The sequence below is a fragment of the Corvus brachyrhynchos genome, unplaced genomic scaffold, assembly GCF_000691975.1.
Source record: "Corvus brachyrhynchos isolate BGI_N302 unplaced genomic scaffold, ASM69197v1 scaffold61, whole genome shotgun sequence".
Classification (NCBI taxonomy): Eukaryota; Metazoa; Chordata; class Aves; order Passeriformes; family Corvidae; genus Corvus; species Corvus brachyrhynchos.
In genome coordinates, this window is record NW_008236478.1 from 639,616 (window position 1) to 664,281 (window position 24,666).

The following is a 24,666-nucleotide window of genomic DNA, read 5'->3' on the forward strand; positions in this document are numbered from 1 at the left end:
CGGGGGCACCGCCGCATCCCGGCCCATCCGCGCCCCGGCTCTGCGGGGCTTTTCCGCTGTCTGCTTAGGGGAGAGCCCTGTAATTGCAGACGCTGACAGCGCCGGGGAAGAGCGAGTGGGAAGGTGCTGCCGCTCGTTCTATTGGCTGCTGTTCTCAGGTTCTGGTTCTGATGGAGAAAAATCACCTTGATCTATTTCTTTGTGGCCTTCCCTGGTAATCTCGTGGGGAGCCGTGAAAAGTCAAACGTTATACTTCTTAGGAGCTTAGGGGAGAGCCCTGTAATTGCAGACGCTGACAGCGCCGGGGAAGAGCGAGTGGGAAGGTGCTGCCGCTCGTTCTATTGGCTGCTGTTCTCAGGTTCTGGTTCTGATGGAGAAAAATCACCTTGATCTATTTCTTTGTGGCCTTCCCTGGTAATCTCGTGGGGAGCCGTGAAAAGTCAAACGTTATACTTCTTAGGAGAAAAAGTAAAGAATTTTATAGTAGATATATCTGTCTAAAACTAGGGTGGTGTAGCGACCAAAATGGTATAAAATAGCAAGTTCTTTTCTCTGAACCCCATGAAGTGTGTCATTTTAGTTTTTGTGAGGAGAATAATCCTTTGCAACCAGAACATCCTGAAATATGTGTGTTAGACCTAAATTGATACTTAATGGTATATCGAGTGCCTCAAAGAATTCCTAGGTTGTGTTTACTCAAGTTGCACATCATTTTATTTTGATCCCAGTGGCTTTCATATTGAACTGAATTCGGTGGTGTCAGTGTGGACAATTGCTACGGCAGGCCTGGGCTGTTGGAAATCACAGGTGTATGCAAGCAGTCTGCTTTTAAGACTGACATTCCTAGGAACACAGGGTCTGACTGAGTTTGAAGGGGTGCAGAACAGGGGGCCTTGAGAAATGAAAAGGATGCATTTGTCTTCAGCAGGTGTTAATTAAAGCCTTGGAATCCCACTGTATGTTTTGGACATTGGCATGTTTTCTAGTAAACTGGAGAGCTTTACTCGCAATAAGTTGTTACTCATTTTGAATTGCTTAACCTGTTGATTTGTTTGAACAAATTGCAAGGGTAAAAGTAGGAAATATTAAAACCAAGTCTATTGGAAACCTGTACTCATTAGTGCTACTTCAGTGTGTGGTGTTTAGACGTGCTGAATTTTTGTACCTTTACTGCAATTTTTGGTAAGAAGTTAAGTTCTTCAAACAATGTAAAAGAATTAATAGTAAGTGATCAGATACTTTAGAATACAGTGGAAAACCTGGTGATTTCCAATCACTTAATAATTCAGCTTGTTAAATGTGACCTATGCATCTGGTTGTTTAAAATAATAGTTAAGACTTGCTTCATTCTAAGCAGAATTACTGCCCAAGCTTGCAGTATTTCTTTGAACCTGGATGTTAGGATGCAGAACTGTTGTAATCAGTCTTTGATGGCTTCATCTGACATAATTACAACCAGTTCATATAGCAGCAGTTTTCTATACCTTCTGTTGACCTGTCCTATCCATCCCTATCATGCTGAATCACTGGCTTCTGGAGAAAGCCTGGCCAGTTGTGCCAAGCTGTCTGTGTTATTGATACGAAGGACAGGGTGGTTTGGTTTCCCCTCCCCCATTAGGTGCAGTGCAGTTGGAAATATTTTTTTTAGACAGTGACCCCAGAAGTGCAAGATTGCAGGTTATGTCAGTCCTAAGTGGGAGTATCTGTGCAGTTTGTTGAAACCATGCTGAAATGTGACAACTGTGTCACATCCCTCTTCACAAACAGATGCATTGCCTCTCACATACCAAGAAACATTCACCATACTCTTTCCTGTTATACAATGAATAGGTCTTTTATAATGTCTCAGATTCTTAAGAAAAGCCACAGAGAAAATGTAGTAATATTATCTGGTGTATCCGTGTATTGGTCCGTAATTCAGCTTTCGTGCTCTCTATATACTGTGTCTTCTTGGGAGAAAATATGAATTCAGGACTTAAAGCTTGCTGTTATTTGCATTATTTATCTTGATTTTATTTAAATTTTATTTTCTTTCTCTGTATCACTGGAAGAGGAGGATAAAGAACAGAATCCATTAAATTTCACAGGCTTTGAGAAATTGAATTCTTTACCACTTCTGTGTTAGCAGAAATGAGCAAGAGATGCTCACCCGAGAAGAAATTATTGAATTACTGTATCATCAGTAACTAATCTTTTCTAAGAAGGTAGGGTAATGATTAGGATGTGTCCCCCTTCATATTTTGACTTGTATATTTAGCAGCTGATGGGAAGTACAAATATGTACAAATATGTAGAGAAGTATTTAAAAGTCTATCAGGTATTATATCAGATAGATACATATAAAATAAACATTATAATGACTTCAAATATGCAGTCTAGCTGTGTTGTTTAGCATATCTTTCCAAGTATGAATTGTCTCATCAAAGGTCATTGGTTGCTTTTAAAGTGTATAAAAAGCTCAAATTTTCTTTTTACACCACTTAGTTAAATTTCCTAAGTACTTTGTACTTACAGAGTTTCCTATAAATTAATGGTTAGCTATGAAACCGAAACACCTTAAAGTCAACTTTTGGCATTTGGTTCCCAAAAGGTGTCTTGTGATGAGGCTTTTGTTACTGCTTTTTTTTTTTTTTTTTCCTCTAAATAGGGATGAGAAAATGTACCTGTTGTTCTGATTCACTGTTTACTAAAGCACCCTCTCCATCTTTGAAGGATACTTAGTGTTTTACTGTCTTGTGAAACAGAGTAGTTCCCTTTGTTATGTTCTGTCAAAATCTTTTTTCTGTAAACTGCTCTTGATACTTAAATGTTGTATCTGGTTCTTTGGGTTTGCCTTTCTTGTTGGATGACAATTGACTGACTTCAATCGGCTCACCTCACCTTTCAGCATGTGACTTTCAAGTTTTAAATTTGTCAATGTATCTTTTCTACTGAAACAACTGTTTTGCTACCTTGTAGTAAAGTACTTTTCCCTGGTAAGGATGAAGAAGTGCTTGTAAATTCACACTGTTTGATAGAGTGCTCCTGGGCATGGCAGGGATGAGCCTTCATTGCCTTTACTTTGAGGGCAAAGCATCAGGGCTTCTCTGACTCACTTGTGGGTAGTTCTACTTGGAAGTGCTCTATCCTCCCAGCATTACACTGTGGGTGTTGCTAGGCCTTGGGAAGCAATCCATGGGACCTTGTCATGCTGACCTAATGCTAAATTTGGAGATTATGTCTGTTCTTCCGGAAATGGAAGGATTCAGTATTCCTTTGTTTTGGATAAAAGTCATGGTACAGTCTGATTGGCAGACAATCATTTTAGATATTAAATGGAAGCTTATTGAAACAACTCTTTAGAGAAACCCAAAGAGATGTAACTCATATCCTTGAACAGGCTCCTAAATTGAGGTTCTGATAGCTACTTTTGAACAATTACGCCCATGTAAGGAGAAAAAGAAATCATTGCAGTATTTAAATTTATAATTCAGAGTCTGGTTTTAAAAAAAGGTAAAAGGTTAAAAGTTGACAGGCAGCATGAAGCCTGCTTTAAAAATATTATATGGCACTTATGCTGCTGGCCAGAAATTATTCTAACATCATCCAGAAAAGCAGCAGTGTATAGAGAGTATTAAAAGTTCATATTTAAAAAAAAAGAAAGAAAAATTTAAAATCACAGTTTTGTTTTGGGAGAGAGACAATGGAATGGAACTGAATTCTGACAAGTAAGTGTTTGACTGGTCTTTTTTTGTATTAGGGGATATTTAGAGTGCTTAAATATTGAAATAATAACAAAACCCAAAAAACCCTATGCAAAAATGGAAGCCTGCTTAGATTTCAGTTGGGCAAATTGGCAGTTGAGGGCTGGGAAGGTAAGGGCAGAGCACAAAAATCTGGCAACTGCTTACATGTGTGTTTATTGTTTAAGGAACTAAGGACTCCTTCGCACATGAGTCAGTTCTTATTGCTGAATGGATCAAATAATTCTCTCATTGAAATGTAAGTGGTTTCAAAACATATCAACAAAAGAAATGTTCTCCAAAAAATATCCCAGGATCAGAAGATATTTGTCTGGTGGTTCTAAAGGAATTATTTGGGGGTTTGGGGTACAAAATTATGGGTTTATTTTCAATAGCCTGTGGCATATCTCATCTTCTGAGTCTGAGAGATGGAGCACAGCAGCATTTTCTAAAAAAATTCTAGATTGCACTGGAGAACTGTTGATCAATAAGTTTAATTTAAACAGATTCATAGCACTTGTAAGAAAGAGTGGACTAACTATATCCCTGGCAAATACAGTGTTAAAGAGGAGTTGGTACAGTTTTCATAGATGAAAATCAAGAGAAATTGTTAGAATATTTTGAAGGATCCAGTGAGCTTTTTCATCCAGGCAAAACTATTCATCAGGCATTGAAGTCTTTAAAGTAAGCAAAAGAAGAAATACCCTCTTCTGGATCAAAATTAATTAGGTGAGAAAGGATGTGAATAGGTAGTAAACTCCCATGGTGGAGAGAGGTTAACATCTGTCATCTGTGCTCTTTAAATGTGTTGACAAGTTCTTTAGAAAACAGAGTGAATGGCAAATAGTAACACTTATCCAGGACAGCAAATTTCCAGAGATGCTTCAGGAAGCTCTTGTTAGACTGAGTGCCTGGTAAAGAAGTTGTAGGAGATACTGTTCAGATAAAGACAGAGCAGACTCTACAAAGGACAGAACAATTCTTGCTTAAACATGGAAGGCAGTGAACTTGGGAAAGAAATATTAGGATCTGTATGGATAACATTCTGAAAATGTTATTGCAGTGGCAGTCAAATGGTCTGATAAGAATTCAGGGAGTATTGGATGACCAATTTAGAAAAAAGAGATTGTACCATCATGCATTATATGTATTTTGTGTTATTTGTCCATCTTGAACAACAGCATGTAATTTTGTTCCATCTTCCTGATTTTTTTGTTTATGTAAAGGTATGTTCAGAGGCACATAGTGCCTTTTGGACAGGGTGGAATGACAAAAGTGACAAGTCTCTGACTTGGAAAAAGAGTGGTTTAATAGGGGATAGAATTAGATATTTCTTACCTTATGAGTGGTATTTAATGGAAAAATTGATTAGGAAGCAACTGTAACTTGTCTTCCTGTGAAAAGGAGAAATGTGGTACTCAACAAAATAGAAAAGGTGTGAAATACCTTTTCGTATAACATGTGATTCAAATTGTGGAATTTGTAGCAATAAGGTGCACTGGAGGCAAAAACTATGAAAACGTCTATTCAGAATCTGGACAAAATAGCAGAAAACAGTTCTAGCAGTGGTCATGAACATGATAGTCTGGATGAAACTCCAGAGAAAATCTGTAAACCACCCTGTTTGGACAACAGAGTATGGAGAGGGAAAGATCTATTCATCCATCATTGCCAGAAGCACATTTAAGCACTTAAGTAATCTTTTGGCAAAACACAGTGCGGCCATTTTAATGGCAGGAGTATCTTTAAATACTTTTCAAACAAACAATTGTATTTTTCCTGTGAGGAACTTCCAAAAACATCAACCAAGTTAATTGAAAAACTACACAGACAGTATAAAAGATGAATGAACGCACCACGGCATGCAAGATATATCCATAGTTTCATTTGAGATTTAAAATTCTATGAAACTTTTGAGACTGCAAGTACATGATAAGTGAGGATGAAATAAATAGTACCTTCAGTGCTGTTGTAGGGTTTACGGTTTACAGGGCCCTTTTTCTTGATTCTAGAATGCTGGCTAATACAGCAGGAACCTTGTATTCAAAGAAACTTTGGGATATTTTTTGTAATTTGCAAGAAACTGACTTTGCTGAATCTGTGCTTCCTTGTTTGAGGTGAATAGGGTAACTTGTGGTTTTTGTCAGCTATTGATTGTAGCTTTCTGATTCCAGTAGATGCGGCTGTGTATTTGTGCTTATCTAGTATTTTCAAGGTTGCTGGTCCACAGACCATCTGTGATGTCTTTATCCTATTTCTTTTCAAATCTGTTCTGCCAGTGCAGAAGGATTATTGGATGTATTCTGTCCTTAGCAGTTATGGGTGCTTCATCTTTTCCTTCTGTAGGAATGTTGGCAGAGATGTGAAAACTCCAGGGACAGACTGAAAGATATAGTAGGTGTTAGGCTTTGTGATTCTTCTGAGTGACAATACATAGCAATGCATTTATAAAACCAGAAGACCAGAAAAGGTGACTAAACAACAGAAACACCACAGACCACTCTGCTGTCATGATAATAAACCTGCTGACAAAATGAAGAATGCTGGCCTTTCTGTCACAGAACACCGTGGTTGTATTGATACATGGTACATTTGGTGGAGACAAACATATATACTGTTTCATGTATACCTATCACTGAAGCAACAAATTCTTTGCAAACAGAATGTCTGTGTTTAGTAACCTTAGTAATGTGAGGTGAGACTTTATCTATGAAATCAAAAACATTCTTGAAACAGAAAATGCAATCTGGGATATTGAGCGGGTTTTAACAGCCAAAACTAAATTCATGAAACATGCCGTGGACTCCTGATGGTAGAGGAAAAATGGCTAATTTTCTGTCGCTGTGAGAGACGAAGAATTATTTAAGTTTTACAGTTATAAGAACAGAAACAATTTTGCTTATGAAAGTACAGTACCTTGTACAGTTAATCCTTGATGCTTTTTCTTACATTAGTCTAGAGGCTTTGATCTCATCTTGTTTCATGAGCCTATTCCAACAGGGTGTCTCTTGATACAAGCCAGATTTAACTGAGGTTATTACAATTGAGCATATATATCAGCGTGGTTTAAATTTACAATATCTACATGTAAGATTTTATGAGCAGCTACTGTTGTACTCTGTTACTAGCCAGTGTGAGACCTGCTTTGGGTCTGGAAGTAGCGTGTTTGTGTTAGTTGCCATATTGCACCTCTCAGCAGGGATTATGATATTGGATGAAGTGCCACACTAATGTAGTTTTTATGCTTTGAACTTCTTACTACGTACTGGGAATTTATCCCTTCAGATTGGTGCTATCCTTTGAATCTCCACAGCATGCTTTATTGTAAGATATCAATGGACCCAGAGACTTGTAGAAAGTCAGTGTAGAACTAGGTTTAGAGGTTTTGCTTTCTATATCTTATTAGTACTGCAGTATAAAGGAAAGGTGCTTTTTTCCCTCTTTGTTAGTGCATATACAAGTAGTAATAAAAACCCATCAAAATATTTTTATTAACACGTCCCAAAAGCTATTCACTGCTTTTTTTCCCCAAAACTATTGTTTACATTTTTTGATCAATATATTAAAATTGTATCATCCATATATATTTCTAAAGTGAAATTGATTAATTTTGACTAGCAAGCAATGGTTTGTTGTAGAAAATCTTGTTCGTGGTTGGAAATCATGATGTGTTACATTTGTTATTAACATCTATACTTTTACTAATAAGATACAATCTGTTATTTTGTACTGCAGTGTGTATTACTTTAGAGATTGATCTCTAGATACTTTTCTATTGTTTAGCTTTGCTGGGAATGGAAGAAGAGAATCCTTTAATGCCCAACACCATGTTATTTCCTTAGGGTAATTCCTCTTAATTACCATTCCGTTACAGTCCCGAGAGCACATGTTGTGCACAAAGACTTTAAAACATGGATTATATTTCTGTCTTGGAACACATCATGCTGCAATTCTTTTTCCTTAGGCTATAACATTCTATGACTACTTCATCAAAGGTTTAATTAAACCCATTAGTTTGCAGAAATTGTCTACATGCTTCAAAAATCATCATCCTTAACTTATTAAAAGAAGTTGTTTGTAATATTTTTCAAAGGTATGCACTCTAATACAGTGTTAACTATTGCTGGGACAAAAATTAAAGTATAAAATGGAAAGAAACAGTTTTTGTATTAAGTATTACTTTTTAGTCACTGGATGATGCAGATCATGGCTCAAATCTTTAGCAATATTTTATTCTGCCTTCTCTGAAAATTACTCTTAAGAAATCCTTCTTGAGCAATGGGAAAATACATGTATTGTGTGAAAAGGATTTTGTTAAACTCTGAGGAACTAGTTTTAAGACTTCATACTTCATTTTTTCATGAGGCAAATATAACTTTAGAGATGCTTAATTACTTCTCATACCACAGTCGTGGGCTTTGGGCATTATGGGTAATGAACCCCCAGATACAGAGTTTTAAATTTGAGTCTTCATAAGTATATTAATTCAAATAATTTGACACTGGATTAAAACATCTGGTTTTTTAGCCTCCCAGAAAATATAACTTGATAGAGAAACTCAAAGCTATAGTTTGTTAAAATAGATATTTTTGTGCTAATCAGATCTGAAATGCGTTAAGTAGATATAAGGACTTTATTAAGAGAAGAAAATTTCATTTACCACGGACTTAGAACCTCTGAAATATCTGAACTGTCATAAGAAAGGGGTCTTTCTGAATTCTGCAGCCACTGGTAGTTGTAGTAAGTCAGTAATGATTTGCACTTTAGAAAATTAAGAACAGGTGGTCATCTCAACAGACCATTCTCTGCCACACCCTCTATCTACTCCAAGAAAACTCCAAAAAGAACGAACAGTCATCTTTCACCTAAGTAGATCTGAATAATACTAGGATTAATGAAGCACAGTTCTTAGAAAACTGTGTCTTGGAGGTGACTGACTTTGGTTCTGGGTAGGTGTGTGAGATCTCTAATGCGTTTGAAACGATTAAAGCAGGAGAAATCTCCTTTGTGAGTTGTCTGGTCTCTCCTAAAAGGACGAACTCAACTTTGAGTTGCTGAAGGCAGTTGTGGGCCCACAAATAATGTATTAAAAAAAGTGGGGCAAGAAAGAGCCTAAAACTAATTTATGTACAGATTGATATAAACTTCCAGATAATGTAAAAAATAACATTAAGAGAATCTGAAGGTTGCAAAGTTAAGTTCAGAAAAGCAGTAAATATTATAACTGATGCTTGCATGGTTATAATTAAATTATTTTAAAAAATTAGATAGATTTATTTTGTTGGAATAATTAATTTCTCTTTTCAGAGCTAGATTTATGTTTTTAAACAATTGTGCATAAAATGGAAGTGGTTCTTTTGATAACTAAGTTAAGTTTATTAACATTTGGACTACATGGAATTTTAACATTTCTGAGTGAAATTTGAATTACTGATAGAGGGGACTGAAGGAAAGGCATGTAATTTCTCTTTTGTTAATCAAATACTTTATGTCCACAAAAAAGTGGTGAATTTGTTCTACACTGTGTAAAGGCACATTTTTCAGCTTCTTCCTACCTAGAAACTTTTATAAGAGGAATAGTAGACATATCTCTAGTTTATTTTCTAGACTAATTTAATTTCAGTGAATATATGTATGATTTATGCATCAGTTGTTTTATTGATAGATTTTTATTATTTCATGAAAGAGAACGGTAGCAATGTGTTACTAGTAATCTAGAAATTGACTTCATGAAGTTAGTGAATGTTTCAGTACCTAAGCATTGATTTTTGGAATGTAAAGTTTGACTTCAGAGAGTAAGAAAATAAGTATGAATAATCTATCTACAAGTGTATTCATACTACTAGTTCTTATCTTTGAATAGATGGGCTCCTCCCATTTTTCTCTTTTAACATACAGTATTTAAATGGCAAGAAACAGAATGGTTTTGCTTCTGTTTTAGTTCATTCTTTCAACAGTAGTTATGCTTGAGGAGAGGACAGGGTCAGATTAGTTTTATTTCCTGTAACATCCTGAGTGCCATGGTACTGCTTAGTGGCAGTTTTGAAGTATCCTCTTTTTCCATAGCTCACATGCGTATTTCACTTGTGCAGTAACTGAGCTGCTGCCAACTGCCAAACGTGCTGTCTGGGCAGCTGCTGAGCCTGCTTGGGTCCCCAGCCACTGCCTGCTGGCTCCTTTTATTTCTAGTCTTTTGAACAGTATTGGATCCTTTTCTTGCTAGCTTCGCATTTGTTTTGGTGGTTGCGTTGTTTGGTTGAGGGTTTTTGGTGGGTTTTTTTCTTCTGAGGCTTCAATGATGGGATAATTTTTAATGCTTTTGAAAGTCTGAGTGGCTATTACATGGATAATCCTGCATCATCAGTACTTCATGTGTCCTTCAGGGAATGGTGGTATATTGGAAAGAGATTATTTCACTTTGCAAAGTCAGTTTTGACTCTTCCAGATACTGTACATATTACTGTGCCTTCTAACTACATTTTATAGTTTCTACAACCTTATTTTTTAAAATATATACACAGCACTGCTCTGTCCAGATTTTAATGATGTCATAAAATTGGTTGGTGAAAAGACAAGTTCGCTACTTGGGATAGCAGCTATTCCGTGATAGATCCCTTTTCCTAGATGGACTGTATTTTTAAAATAGCATTGTTGTGACTGCCATTTATTCTTTTTAAATTTTAGCTGTCCCTTTTCCACCAACACATCGCTTGACGTCTGAAGAAGTATTTGACACAGATGGAAGACCAAGGGTTGACATTCTGAAGAACCACTTGATAAAGGAAGGTCGAGTGGATGAAGAAATTGCACTTAGAATCATCAATGAGGGTGCTGCAATATTACGGAGGGAAAAAACTATGATAGAAGTTGAAGCTCCAATTACAGGTAATATTTCTAGGTAATTTCATACATAATTAAATTTGAAAAAAATTTGAAAAGATTTTTTCAGTAGTAGAATTTGTCTTAAAATTGCTAAATTAAAATTTCTCTGTTAGTCATATTGAATTATCCCTCACAACTGCATTTGCCTAACAGTCTGCACATTGTTTTGCAAAATGAAGGCATTAAACCTATTGAAAAAGCTAGTAGGATTGGTATTAAAATTGGGAAAAAAGAAGGAAGTAGTTAAATGTTGTTAAAATATGGATTTCTAATTCCTGCAATATTATACGTAGGAATAAAGGCATCTACCTGAACTCAGGATAATCCTGAAATCTAAATATGTGAAGAGAAGCTAATTATTGTGGTTTGAAACAAATACTGTCAACTGGGATTCTTAGTAAAAAATACACCTTCGTATTCATCTATAAGTGAGACTGGTGATTGCATGTAAAACCACGTTCTTGTGAGAGTTGTGGTACTGATAAAGATTGTTTTAGCATCTTTGACACTAGGGCCAGATCCACTGGGATACAAAACTGACTTTTAGGGTTTTCTTGAGTATTTTCATAGTTTGAACAGCTCTATTTCTGTTTGACCTGGTGAAAGGTGGAATTTGGTGTCCGTTAATACTTTTATTTATAAACAATCTAGACTCAGAGACAGTAGTTTATGTTGCATGTCTGTTATTTATGATTATGAAAGTAGATTTGCTTTTTATGTTCAAATTGGATTTTCTTTCATCTGAATGTGTTTTCTTCTAAATGGATTTATATAAAATTAGTGTCTGAAAGCTTCTTTTAGGGCATCAGCTTGCTATTTGTTAGTATTGGGTAAATGGAAACTTTACGTCAGCACATCATTATTATTGCTGACATTTAAAAAAAAAAGAATGATTGAAATGCTGCTAACTACTAAGTGGCTGAATGAGCTCAGAGTCCTTTGAAGTTCCAGATAAACTCAAAACTAAAGTTTGTTTAGCATTTTTATATTTCTGTTTGTACAGGTAATTGGTATATTGGCAACTTAAAAAGGAGGGAAGTTCTTTCAGTGGTTGAGTAGAAGTCATAATGAAAGAGACATAAAAGAGTGCACATTCTATTTAGTCTCATATTTTGTAGGCTGTGATGACAAATGGTCTGCTCAAAGAGAGTAACAACCTTTAAAATGTGGTGTGCCATATCCAGTATTTCTTTCCAGAATTAGGACAACTTTCTTTCCTTCAAAAATTTTACTGATTAACTCTAAGAAGTCCGAAGATGCTATTTATGAGTTGATCAGTGACATTTTGCTTCAATGAAAGGCATAGTCTCTCAAATTCCTGTTAATTGTTGCCAGTGACACATTATGCAGAAGTGAGAAGGCAGATCCTGACTTCCATTGAACTGGGAACTCCTGTGGGAAAGAGGAGATAGGAGCAGTTGTCTCTTCCATGCATTTTTTAATTACTTTTTTTAAAACTGTGAGGTGATCTGGTTTTGCTGTACGCTCCTTAAAGACTTCCCATCTGCTGCTATCTTTGGCACTTCTGCCTTCAGTTGCTGACCACTGGTCTTGTCCTATCTCATATTCTAAAAGCACAAGAAAAATCCACTGTTGAAATAGTGAACGTGGTTATTTGAAGGAGAAGAGTAAGGAGAAGATACGATTTTATTAAAAGGTATGTTAGTCTGACTCAGAAACAAAAGCACTCTCCCTGCTTTTTTCAAGTTCACATGGACTCAGCAGATTGTTGCGAAGCAGCAGGCATTTTCAAATACATGTACCAAGGAGATTTTGCAAAGATACCTAAGGAGCTGGGGAGGACATTAAAGAGGTGCTGACAGCTTTCAAGACCTCAATGCTCAGTGCATTAAATGTGTTAGAAAAATACCCCCCAGTCGCCTAGACTCAAATAGAGCTATCATCAGCATTGTCACAGGTAGTGAAGACAGCATTTTAATGAAAAGCAAAGGGGGAACCTTCAAAAATTTCTGTTATTCCTGCTTTATACCTGCCTTTCCTCTTAATTAGAAGTACTTTGTGGCTGTTAACTATAACTTAGTAACTTTTCTGTTAGATATTTTTAAATTAATTCGAACAAAATTTTTGCTTGCAGTGTGTGGTGATATTCATGGCCAGTTCTTTGATCTAATGAAGCTGTTTGAAGTGGGAGGATCACCTGCTAACACAAGATACCTCTTCCTCGGTGACTATGTAGACAGAGGTTATTTTAGTATAGAGGTAACTGAATATATTAATCTGTTTTGTCCTAGTTTTTTTATAAGCACGCTTTCACTTAGGTTTTCGAATGAAATTTTAGGTCTGCTTTAACATGTGAATGTGTTCTTCCTTGCTGTGCCTTCTCCTGTGACAAAGGCCTGTTTACAGCAGGATGTTGACCAGTTGTTCGGACTGTCCTGTTGAAATCGCCAGACTTACTCATTTTTTCTCCTCTTTCTCTAGCTAATTTTCTAAAAGTTGAATTCTGTAACATTATTACACATAATGCTGCTTCTCTGGTAATATGTTTGTGTGTTTTCGGAGAACAGGTTAGTCGTGAGTTTTTAAATTTATCATTTGTAATATTATTATCTGTTTAATATTATTAGCTGTTTGTTTTTATAAAAGAAACTAGTTTTATTTATATAATCAAATGTTTTTTAATAATTATTAATACTTTTCTTTACTAAAATTCTTAGAGCAAATACAGATATTTCCTAAGGATGACCTGTGTTTCTGCCATTAATTTTTCAGTTACTTTGAATTCAAATAATTTTTTTAATTTTCAGCATGTTTATTAAGTATGCTACATTTCAAAGATATTCACTTATCCACATCGATTAGTTTCAGAGCATGGTTTTTAAGTTAAGTGTTCTTCTGGAACCAGCCTGGGAAGTGCCTCAGCTTGGGATCTCTTCATAGATACCAACTCTAATGGAATGGCATATCATTTGAAATAGTGTCGTGCACGGTGTATTTTCTCTAATTTCTCTATTAAAATGTTGCGCTTCAAATAACGTGTGGGTGTGTGCTGTGAAAGGCATGCACAATGCATTTTGGGGTTGTTAGAGATGGTAGCCAAACAGGAGATGTAGCAAGAATGATTGCTTCAAAGTCATCTTTAAGGAAAAATTTCAATAGACATTCCCTATTTATTAGTTTGATCTTCTTCGCCTGTTCATGATGATTACAAATAATGTAATCGTCCTAGAAAAAGGCATTGACATAGCAACTCTCTATGTTAATATATCAAAACCTGGTATGAAAGCTTTTCACCGTTACACTTAAAAAAACTTCTGAGCAATGATTGCTTTTGCATATTTTTACGAAGAAGATAAAAATTCAGTAAATAGTTTAGCAATACTTCACAATAAAAATCTTTGATGTGTTTCTCAGTGTTTGCAGTGGTTTTTTGCAGTGTTCATTTGTTTTCTTTTTTCCTTCTTGTACTCTGGTATTCTGTGCAAAATGTCTTTGAAGAATGGTAGCTTTGGGGTACTGGTATTGATTAAGAACAACAATAATAACAGCTTGCAGGTGACTTCAGTGAAGTCCAAAACTTCTGGGGTTTTGAGATTTCTGTGCTCAGTTAGAAAGACAAGAATTAGATCTGAAATTTATGAAATACGTTTTGGGCATTCAGGACTGCTGGGTGGTAACAGGCTATAAACTGAAATAATTGTGCATGTTCTTAGCTCTGTCTTTTTGAGGGTTTGCTGCTGTTGTTGCAGTAATAATGATAGATAGAAAATCACTGTAATTCTTTGACTTTGCTGCTTGTACACTGAAAAAGCAATCAGCTTTCCCAGTGTTTGGGGAAGGGATGATTTACTCTGTCCAGTTGAAGTTTAAAAGTTGTATCCAAATGATGTAGGTAACCTTAAGGGAAGTGATTTTGTCAGGTTGGTTTTTTTTTTTTTTTACAGTCTCATTAATAAATGTCTCCTTTTCTTCTTATGCCAGTGTTTAGAATCATATATAAAATCAGATTTTAGGCAGAAACACATACAGTATTAGTCTAGATGAAAGTGTTCTACAGTTTAATTCTGCTGAGTTTATTTTATTATTGAATATCCAGCAAATATAAGTATTTTTTCAGCATTCTGTGTGGCTATTATTAGGAAAAGTAATAAACAATTTGCCTAACTCATGTCCAGAACTGGACTCGGGGAAATAGTGCCGTTTTAAAATGACACATTAAGCAATAGTGACACAAAAAGCAGTGCTTTTTGAAACTGTTAACATCCTTACTCAGTGTTCCTCAGTAATAATTTCTAAAGTTCTCATAAACTAGTGTATTTTACTGCATATCCTGTTTTTTCAACAGTGCGTGCTGTACTTATGGGTCCTGAAAATTCTTTACCCAAGCACATTGTTTCTTTTGAGAGGCAACCATGAATGCAGACACCTAACAGAGTATTTTACCTTTAAGCAAGAATGTAAGTACTGTCTAAGAATATAAAATTAGCTTACTTCCAACCTGCTGATCTATAGTCTGTCATTGTGCTTGAGAGATGTTTGTCCCTTAGTTAATTAAGGCATTACAAACATCTGGAGGCCCCCATTGACTTCTGTAGAATTGCTTGCAGTTCAGTGTGGCCTTGGAGTGCAAGAAGACAGCTGGCTGTAAATATACATTATTGAGTAAATTTTGATATAACAATCTTGATTTTAAAATCCTGGAGAGGAAGATAATTTTGCTGTGTTGGCTGTAGTCAGGAGTGCAGAGTAATTTGCTGAGCAGCATTGTGAAGCTAGCAAAAATCCCTACTGCGGGGTAATTTTTCCATTTGGAGGATTGATTTCAGCTATACTAGTAAGATAACTCTTTGGTGATGTAAGCTGTCTCTCCATTTGAAGGCTTGTATAACTATTGATCCAGTGATAAATGGATCATTTGGCCTGGTAAAACCCCCTTTGGTGTAGGTAAAAATGGTGTAATCTATAATCAGTTCTTAGCTTTTCATTGTAAATGAGAATTCACAAATTTCTCAGTAGTATTTTATACTGAAGTATGCTGTATAATTGTATTAAAATATTAAATAATTCAGTGTTTGTTTTTTTAAATAAAAATAGTTTCTCCACAGTTGAGATAACAGAAGAAGTGAAAGCAGTTTATAGTTCTGCAAGAAAATAAGTCTTAGAAATGTGCTTGCTGTTGTGGTGTGTGGAAGTGCTCATTTAAACCCCAAAATACTCATTGTTTTGGGGCTTTTTTAAGCATTCACTTTGATATATGTTCTTATAACTATGATCCACTAGATTACTTCATCCATATATTATGGATTTTATAATGATTTCTGTTTTCTTTCCTGCAGGTAAAATAAAGTACTCTGAAAGAGTCTATGATGCTTGTATGGAAGCTTTTGATTGTCTCCCTCTTGCTGCTCTCTTAAATCAACAGTTTCTTTGTGTTCATGGTGGACTTTCACCAGAAATTAATACACTAGATGACATTAGGAGAGTGAGTATTTTGTGTATTTGAAAATAAGCAGAAATAGAGATATTTATATGATGTTATACAAAATCATCTTTATGAAGTTGTCAGTATATTTTCTGTTCTTGTCTCTTGTTGAAGTGTAAATCCGGAACTGAAATGTAGGCTAAGTAGTATCATAATTAAAAACTCATAGATAATCTAGTGCATTTTTCATTAGTAGGCTTCATTGGGACAGGCTGGGACTGTTACAAAACACAACAAAAAGGAACCCTCAAAATCCCCACGTAGTTTTCTGAGACAGGTATTACATGTGAAGAGTTTCATATCCAATCAAAGCAATCCATTGTATTTCTTTCCAGATAAGAGCTAGTGTTCTCATGGCTTCCAGGAGAGAATTTGTTGAAATTAATTGTAGTCTTAGAATTGTTTACTATATCTAACATCATATTTCAATTATTCTCGAATTTCTTTGAAAAAATTTTTACTGTCTTAGATATATGGATTTTAGTTTTGACAAAGTGAGATGTTGCAGTATTTAGTAGAAATTCAGATTGCTGTTTAAAATGGCAAATTTGGTAGGCATTTGAGTAACAGTTGAGTACTTCTCACTGTGGTAAATGTGCTGAGCATATTCATAAGAAGAATTTAAAAAGTTTTTTAAAAATTATACAATGGAAATACTAAGTAGTGATGTGCAATTTAAAGGGCAGAAGATTGTGATGACATGAGGTATCTGTTTCTAATAACATGCTTTCTACTTGCATGGATGACTTGTCAGGTGGAGATTGCATCAGATGGGAATTTTCAAAGTCCATTGCTTTCCTTTTTGCATACTCCTTTTAGACTTCTTTAAGTTAACTTAGCTGACATCTTGACTGCCGCATTTGGAAATCAAAACCGTTCCTGTTGTGATTAGGAACAGCTAAAATGTAGATTATTTCAGCTTAAAATATACATAGGTAGTTCTAAGAAAGCTTTGGGATTCTAGGTAAGGATGGAAGAAAAAATGTGGTTTATCCACCTATGGAAGATGATACATGGGGGCCTATTTGTAAAAAAATCTAAATGTCAGAGAGAAAGTAAAAGCATGCTCCTAAATTGCTTTTATAGTGTATAAAAGTATATATTGACAGCCTGTTTTGTCTTTTTATCTTCATTAATTGCATTTCTCATTTTCTTAGCATTTTCTCTTTTATTTGTGCTTCATTTTTCTTTTTTACCTCTCCCTTTCCTCAAATTTGTAGGCTGTCCAGTTGAATCTCATTTCTGAATTCACCATATTTATTCATTAGGGGTTTTTTGTACTGATTGGACAATTTCAGAGCCTCCAATGTCAGTTTATTTCACTTACAGATGTTACACTGCCAAGCAGAGTGATGTGAGAGGAGAAGAAAATGGTAGAAACAGAGAGGAAGTATATTTACAAGAGCAGTGGTGTAAGTGGGAAAATGTACTGAGGCACATTGCATTGTCAAAGGAAATACTAACGTGTACAGAAATCCATATGCATTGTGCAGAGAGAGAGAGAAGTAAGAAAGCAAAGACACTAAACAGTGCCATTCTGACAATGCCTTAGTACTTCTCACTATACAGATGAAAAGAACCATGGTCAAGGCTTTTTGGAAAGTAATTTAAAGAAACCATATTCTGGAAAAACACTTTGGAAAGCCACTGTCTTAACAGGACTGTGGTTAATTTTTCTGGTAGACTCAGTCTTGCAGCTAATCAGGTTTCAAAGTGTCAAGTAAATTAAACTAAAAGGTAATTCTCTTGTCTTGGCTGTACTTTCAGATGTGCTTCTCTAATGTTCAAGGCTACATTACGGTGAAATGTTTATATGCATATATGAAAATCTGCATTGTATTTTGTTCTGACGAAAAACATGTTTATAAATGTAAGGCAGTGTTAATAGAACTGTTCCTTGGGCTTTTTTTGTTTTTGAAGAATCATCTGGTAACCTGAAAAAGGCGCTATTCATGGATTGGCAGCAGCTTCAATTGGGCTGCATTAGACCTTGGCATGCACTGATATTTTTAATGTATTTAAATTAAATGGGTGATGTGAAATGCTCGTTTTGTATCTAGGAAAAAATCATATACTTGGAGTACAAGTGAGGTGTGTGAAATTACTTCTGTAAACAATCAAGACAATTGTATAATATTTCAAGCCTTCTGGTTTATTAGCAGAAGTTCTTATTAAGGAGAGGTCTTTGCTGCAAGGATGTAATTATTTGGCATAAAAGGGAAATCACAGCTCTATAAATAGTGCAGGAATCACCTAAGAAAAAAGTTGTATGCAGGGTGCAATTTCTTCTGGATGAAGTCTTTCATCAGTATTGATATGCAGGAAGGTGATTAAACTACACAATTTAAATTATTATTTTTGCGGTCATAAATTTACTTCCAGAAGGGGACAGCTATCACACTAGGCATGATAGTGAATCCTAACCAGAGAGGTTGTTGTAGATGCTTCTCATTTCTGCCAAAATGGAAGTTTGTGAATCTTGAAGTAATCTGATTTTTATTCTCTGAACATCACTTCCACAAATGTTCTGATTGTCTTGGTAAAGAGTGTCTCTTTCAGACACATCAACTTAGAGATGGTGTTTAATTGATCATTTACACTGCCAAGACTTCTACTGAAACAAAATGCCAGGAATTGTGATTTTTAAGCCTAGTATTTTAGAAAGAAGGAAGTATCCAGGTGAGATTATGGTGACTCTAAAAAAGAGAGACTGAGTTTTTTTCCCCATTTACAGCAGATGATCCTTCTTTTGTTTAGCTCTTGGTGATATAAGACTTGGTCAGCTAATTGCCTTGAAATATATGGTGGCACTACTGGGAATCTGTCTTTGTAATACCTCGCTTCCTTTCTGTGGCCTGCTGAAATTTCCTTTTGTTCAGTAATATGTAAGATGACTGCCACTCTTCACTGGCCTTCATCTTGTTCCGTAGGCTTTATTAGCTGATAGTTCTCAAGGAAAATTAGGACAGATTAATTAAAACTGGTGTCCCTGTGTGAAACTTCTGTGAAGGTCTTTTGCCTCAAAAGTAAAATTGTTTTAATTTGCTGTACCTTAATCTGCCTCTCAGGTTTTGGTACTTCTGAATTGCAACATTCATACGTGTCAGTTTAGTTGTCCTGACTGCATAGTACCAGAAAATAATTTAGATTTAAGTATTTTATAGTATATTAAAAAATATACTACCTAGTTCTGTTCCAACACCAGGTGTATTGATTCTTATTCTTGAATAAAATTGTCTTTCTCAGTTACCTTAATCATACTTAGAAAAACGTTAAGCCAGTTTGTATTGAGATTCTGTTTTGCCATTGTCAAAGCACATTCAGAAGTAGTTAATCAGTAACAAGTGTTTTGAATTGACTCACGTCCTTTAACTTTCGTGCTGTGCCAATATAGAGAAATCCTTAAGTTGATTATTCTGATTTGATATATGCAATCTGGGTTGAGTAGCTTGAAGTGACATTTCCTTGAATTTTGAGATGTCTTGAGAACCATGCCAGTTAGTAGACTGTCTAGTCTGACGGTCTAGTGAAGGAGAAACTGATTTGGTGTGAATGTAAGTAAGTATATGTAGTATAAGTATATGCAAGTATATTTATTTTTTACAAACTGACCTTCCTTCAGGAAATGGCTGCATTATTGTTTGAATGCTATGAGAAATTAGTTTGGGAGAGAGGTGTGTTAATTGCAGGCAGCCAAAACTTTTTATTTGTAATGTCTCTATCCATTTGGCCAAAGTCACAAGGAAAATCCTTGAAGACTGAAGAAAAATTCTTAAAAATGTTTTCTAGACTTTCAGCTTTCTGTATTGCAGGAAACATCAATCAGCAAACAGTTGAAACTTCCTTGTGTGAATGCCTCTGTTAGCTTCTGGACCCAAATTTATTGCTGGAGGTTTAGAAACTTGATGGTTTAATCTACAGAAATTCAGGTACTTGCAGAAGTTGATGGACTGACTTCTTCAATCTGGAAGAAATACTCCATACCAGGTTTATCATCCAGTGTGGGAAATGTTAAACCACAGGATTTTTAATATTGAATAAATTCCAACAACAACTTCAGTTAATACCTGCCTTACCATTATCTGGCAGGAATTTGTAAAGATCTGGACCTTTCCACTTATGTTACAGGTGGCAGCCTCGGGAGCTCTGATTTTCCAGGGCATGAGAGAGCTTGGCACTACTGCTGGTTCCATATTTGAATGGATTCCTATGGACCGTTAGACTCAAATTCACCAGGTGCTCACCAAACCTCCCTTCGAGCCTGTCCTGAAGAGTTAAGTGTTCTCTAGTACCATCAAAGTCATCTTCTTTGGTATGGGAAGTGAAGTGAGATAAATGCACTGTCCATCAAAGAACCGTTCCTACATTTCTTGGATAAAATCATCTTGTGAACAAACTCCAGCTACATAAAGACAAAATAAACTTTACATTGAATCTGGGATATCTACTTTCATTTCTGGGACAGCAGAGATTAATTGCCTGTAACTTACTTAAGCAGGGTATTTTCCTTTTACGTTAACAAATGTGCTTTCCTCCTTACTTCTGCCCTTTTTGACTGTGGCTACTAGGAAAGTTGCAGGCTGGTAAAACAGGTGTTTCAAGTGAAAATCAGTAAAGAAGAAGCAAGAGAGAAAATGCAGACATCTCCCAAGATGCTTGTGGCCCATTACATCAGGGATAGAGCTGAAAAATAAAGCTTGTATGAAAACAATCTAAGACAGCTGGGCCAGTCATCTTCATTACATTGTTAAATGATCCATTATGGAGATGGGTGTTTCAGGGTGGGTTTTTTTTTTCTTTTGTTAGTTTGGATTTTTAGCAGTTTTTTGTAATATATATTTAGTCTCTTCTAGTTGGTGCTAATTATCCATCCTTTTCTTTTATAATTCCTGTTTTCTGTACTGTTTCTCTTTGCTAATTCCTGGTAGTGTCTCCAGATTGGTAGATGTGGCATGTGCATGAAAAAGGACCATTTTGTTCCTTGTCTGTATCCTGACCTTGTATTACACATATCCATCAGTCTGGAAGTTATCTCCCTTCTTTTTACAACTAATAAATCTTATTGCTCTTAACAGGTTTGGTTCTTTTGGCATGCCTCTGCCTTATTTCATGAGGAGGAGAGGAAAAACTATACAGAAACTACTTCTCTTTGATATGGTTGGGATTTATTCTAAAAATGCTTGGTATTGATGGATATGTAGGTTAACAAATGTGTAAAACTTAATAATTTAATATTTAAAGAGTCTTTGTGCTGTTACATCTTTTTTCTAAACAGTTAGATAGATTCAAAGAGCCTCCAGCATTTGGACCAATGTGTGACTTACTGTGGTCAGATCCTTCAGAAGATTTTGGAAATGAAAATTCACCCGAGCATTTCAGTCATAATACAGTCAGAGGATGCTCATACTTTTATAGGTGAGAGTATGCTATGATCTACATGGGTGTTTTAGTACTGTCTCTTCTTGCGTATTTTAAGAGAATATCTTTTACTCATCATTGTTTTCATTTCACAGCTATCCAGCAGTTTGTGAATTTTTGCAAAATAATAATTTGTTGTCAATCATTAGAGCACATGAAGCACAAGATGCAGGGTGAGTACTTTGTGTCTTTCAAGGAAATATTCACAGTGTGAAAATTGTTTGCTTATTTGCTGTAAGATGTAATATAATTTGTTTGGTTTTGCAGTTATAGAATGTACAGGAAAAGTCAAACTACAGGGTTCCCATCTTTAATAACAATTTTTTCAGCACCTAATTACCTGGATGTCTACAATAATAAAGGTAAGAACTTGTTATTAGTAATTGTATGTAACAATAAAAGAAAATTGTCTAACTAGATAATCTAATATCAACAGCTTTTTGCCAATTAAGAAACTGAAGGACAGAAAAAAATCTATTAGTGAAAGTTATAAAGAAGAGCCATAAATGACAACCTCCTTTAAGAGGAGTACCTTGAAACATAAGTGTGGGCAAAGGTTTCCTTTATGAAAGTTGTTGCTATTTAGTACTTGTGATTATATCAGCTGGTGTTATCCAGTCAGGCAAGGTTTCCCTGTGCTATGAGTTTGCATTCCTCTGCTTGTCTTCAGTGGGCAAGGAAGGTGGTTTGCATTGTGTATCTTGGCATCTGAGCATCTTAGCTGTGATGATAATTCCCATAATGGCTGTATATGGGAAATCAAGAAAGAGCAAGTAGTGATCAAAATACTGATCGCCATTGGGAATATTATTTAGGAGGTATAAAACAAGGAATCCATTTCTGTCCATTCTCTGCTAAGACAGAGTTGAACACGAGAAGCATGTTTAATAGTGTGGAGAAAGATTTACAAGTCAGAATTACAGAGAAGAGCTTAGCTGTGAATTAGTGTTATTCATAGATGAGAATAAAGTTCAACAACAGAAATTAAAAATAAAGCCTGCTGAAATTCAAGTAGGATATTAAAGTAAGGCATTTCAAGTATGTGATGAATGAATGATCTCCAAATGTTCAAGTAGTGTTCCTTTGAAACCAACACCTTTTTTTCTATTAAATACATTGCATTTTCTTCCACCCACCTATGAGGAACCACCCCCAGCCCATACCACTTCTGTAGGGTGAATGACTGTACACAGGAAAAGATGAGTTGTTTTTATTTTCACTAATTGCAAAGTAAAGGGGAAGTAAAAATATCTTCAACTGGCTTTTTAAGTTTTGTCACTATCTCTATGGATACTGTGTTCATACAACCCTTTTTCACATGAGCTATTCCCAGTCTAATGTAAGCTTTTTTCACATGAGCTAATCCCAGTCTAATGTAAGTGTAAGTATAGAAAAATGTAGTCAACTGCTTGTTTAGCTTTAGAATGCTTCTGGTTTTTTGTCTTTTTTCTTAATGCTTCCTCTTTTCCTTCGTCTTCTAGATGTCTATGGTTTTACTCCAGGCTTATAGCATGGGAAGACACAAATGAAGAATAAAACCTGAATTTGCATATACTGAATATACTGCTGTTCTGAGTTAGTTTTGTTAAAGTTAATGAAATTATGCCTTTTCAGGACTTTTTAAAACCTTTGTTCATTGTAGACCTAAAATACGGTAATACAGACCTTTATTGACATGTAACAGTACCTTAAAGTGCAACATATGCAGTGAAAATCCTAAGTGCTCCATTAGTTATCTGTCTGCAAATACTGTGAAAGAAAGAGAATGGAATACCACTGGGATTCTTTAGTCTATAGTATAAATAGACCTAAACCAAGCCTGTGACTTTACATTAGTGGTACTCAAAAGTTTTAAACATTCTTTTCAAAATGTCTGACTTTCATTTTAGCTGCTGTATTAAAATATGAAAACAATGTGATGAATATTCGTCAGTTCAATTGTTCTCCTCATCCTTACTGGCTACCAAATTTTATGGATGTTTTCACATGGTCTTTGCCATTTGTTGGAGAAAAAGGTTAGTAGATGTTATGCATCAACTAATATCTTTCTTATATCTCCCAGATCCATGTTGGGAAGATTTTTATTTTTTTAAACATATTTACTGATGAGAGATGAATTGCATTATTTTTGTGTTGTTTTCTTCACTTGTTTAAGTCAAGGTAGTTAGAATTGTGTCTAATATAGCTAAGATGTTAACAGAAATTGTAATTTCCATTGAGGGTGTACATCTTCATTGTTAAGTAGTGTCTTTGAACTGCTTTTGAAGTTACTATTAAAATTGTTCATATTGTACAAAATGCTAAGTTATATACATGATTAATCCTGTATAGTTATAGGTACAAGTTTATATTGAGATTTTAGTGTAAAATGTTAACTTTCTTATGTAGATATAACAGACTGACCTTCATTGAAGATAAGTTTTTCAGTTAAAATTTTTCTTGTAAAAAAGATAATTTAGAACAGATCCTCCTTTTTTTCTTTTCTTTTCCCTCTAGAGATGATAACTCTGAATCTAGGACACTGGGGCCCCAAGTAGTCCTCAGTTGACAAGCAACGAGGTTAGAGGCTATTTGGGTCTGTTTAAAATCCTTCCATGACAGAAACTGCTCTTTTCAGAAAAAGAGATCTGGAGAGCTCTTTAAATTTCTTTGAAAAATTATTTTTAATTTAGTTCAGTTCAAATAAAATAAATTTAAATAAAATTTCAATTTCTTGCAGTTATGTATTATGGACGTAAAAACCTAGGATTCTGGATTTGCTTATGTTGTCTCTAGTAAGCAGTTAAATGCAAATAGTTTGGACACTTCTTACTGTGGTTAACCCACTCAACAATTTCTTTTATGTTTAAATGAAGGGACCTGACATTTGAAAGGAGATTTTGTTTTTATCTTTCTTGCCTGATGATGCAGTAGATAACATTTTCAGCAGCAAAGGGTTGATACTGTGTATTTTGCTTTTGTTGTGTTGCTGGTAATGACATCCAGCAACTTACTAAATAGTGTTTGAGTGTTTCATTGCCCTGCTCTATGCTTCAGACTGCTGGAGTCATGGCCCTTGTAGGGTAGCCTTGCCTTTGGACAAATGCATGCTTCCACTTTCGATGAAGGATTTAGTGTCAGTGTTGTCTGGTCTGCACTGATCAGATCAAAATCACAATAATTTGGTTGGGTTTTTCTTTTATGGTATGGAGTTAACTCTTT

General features: G+C 35.3%; 1 protein-coding gene across 12 annotated transcripts in view; it reads left to right on the top strand.

Moving 5' to 3' along the window:
* Positions 1–10,410: 10,410 nt before the first annotated feature.
* Positions 10,411–24,666, top strand: part of PPP3CB (protein phosphatase 3 catalytic subunit beta) — a 36,737-nt gene continuing 22,481 nt past the window's right edge. For 7 of the 12 annotated variants that reach the window (XR_001859284.1, XM_017725900.1, XM_017725901.1 and 4 more), the window contains exons 1-8: positions 10,411–10,607; positions 12,700–12,824; positions 14,911–15,022; positions 15,902–16,047; positions 21,323–21,462; positions 21,561–21,638; positions 21,733–21,827; positions 23,355–23,480. Coding sequence is in view for 9 of the 12 variants with exons in the window: in XM_017725900.1 (XP_017581389.1) it covers positions 10,580–10,607; positions 12,700–12,824; positions 14,911–15,022; positions 15,902–16,047; positions 21,323–21,462; positions 21,561–21,638; positions 21,733–21,827; positions 23,355–23,480 (850 nt within the window). In the remaining 3 variants the exon portion in view is untranslated. The remainder of the gene's footprint in view (positions 10,608–12,699; positions 12,825–14,910; positions 15,023–15,901; positions 16,048–21,322; positions 21,463–21,560; positions 21,639–21,732; positions 21,828–23,354; positions 23,481–24,666) is intronic. The other 5 variants (XR_001859282.1, XR_001859283.1, XM_017725899.1 and 2 more) reach the window with 1 other exon arrangement.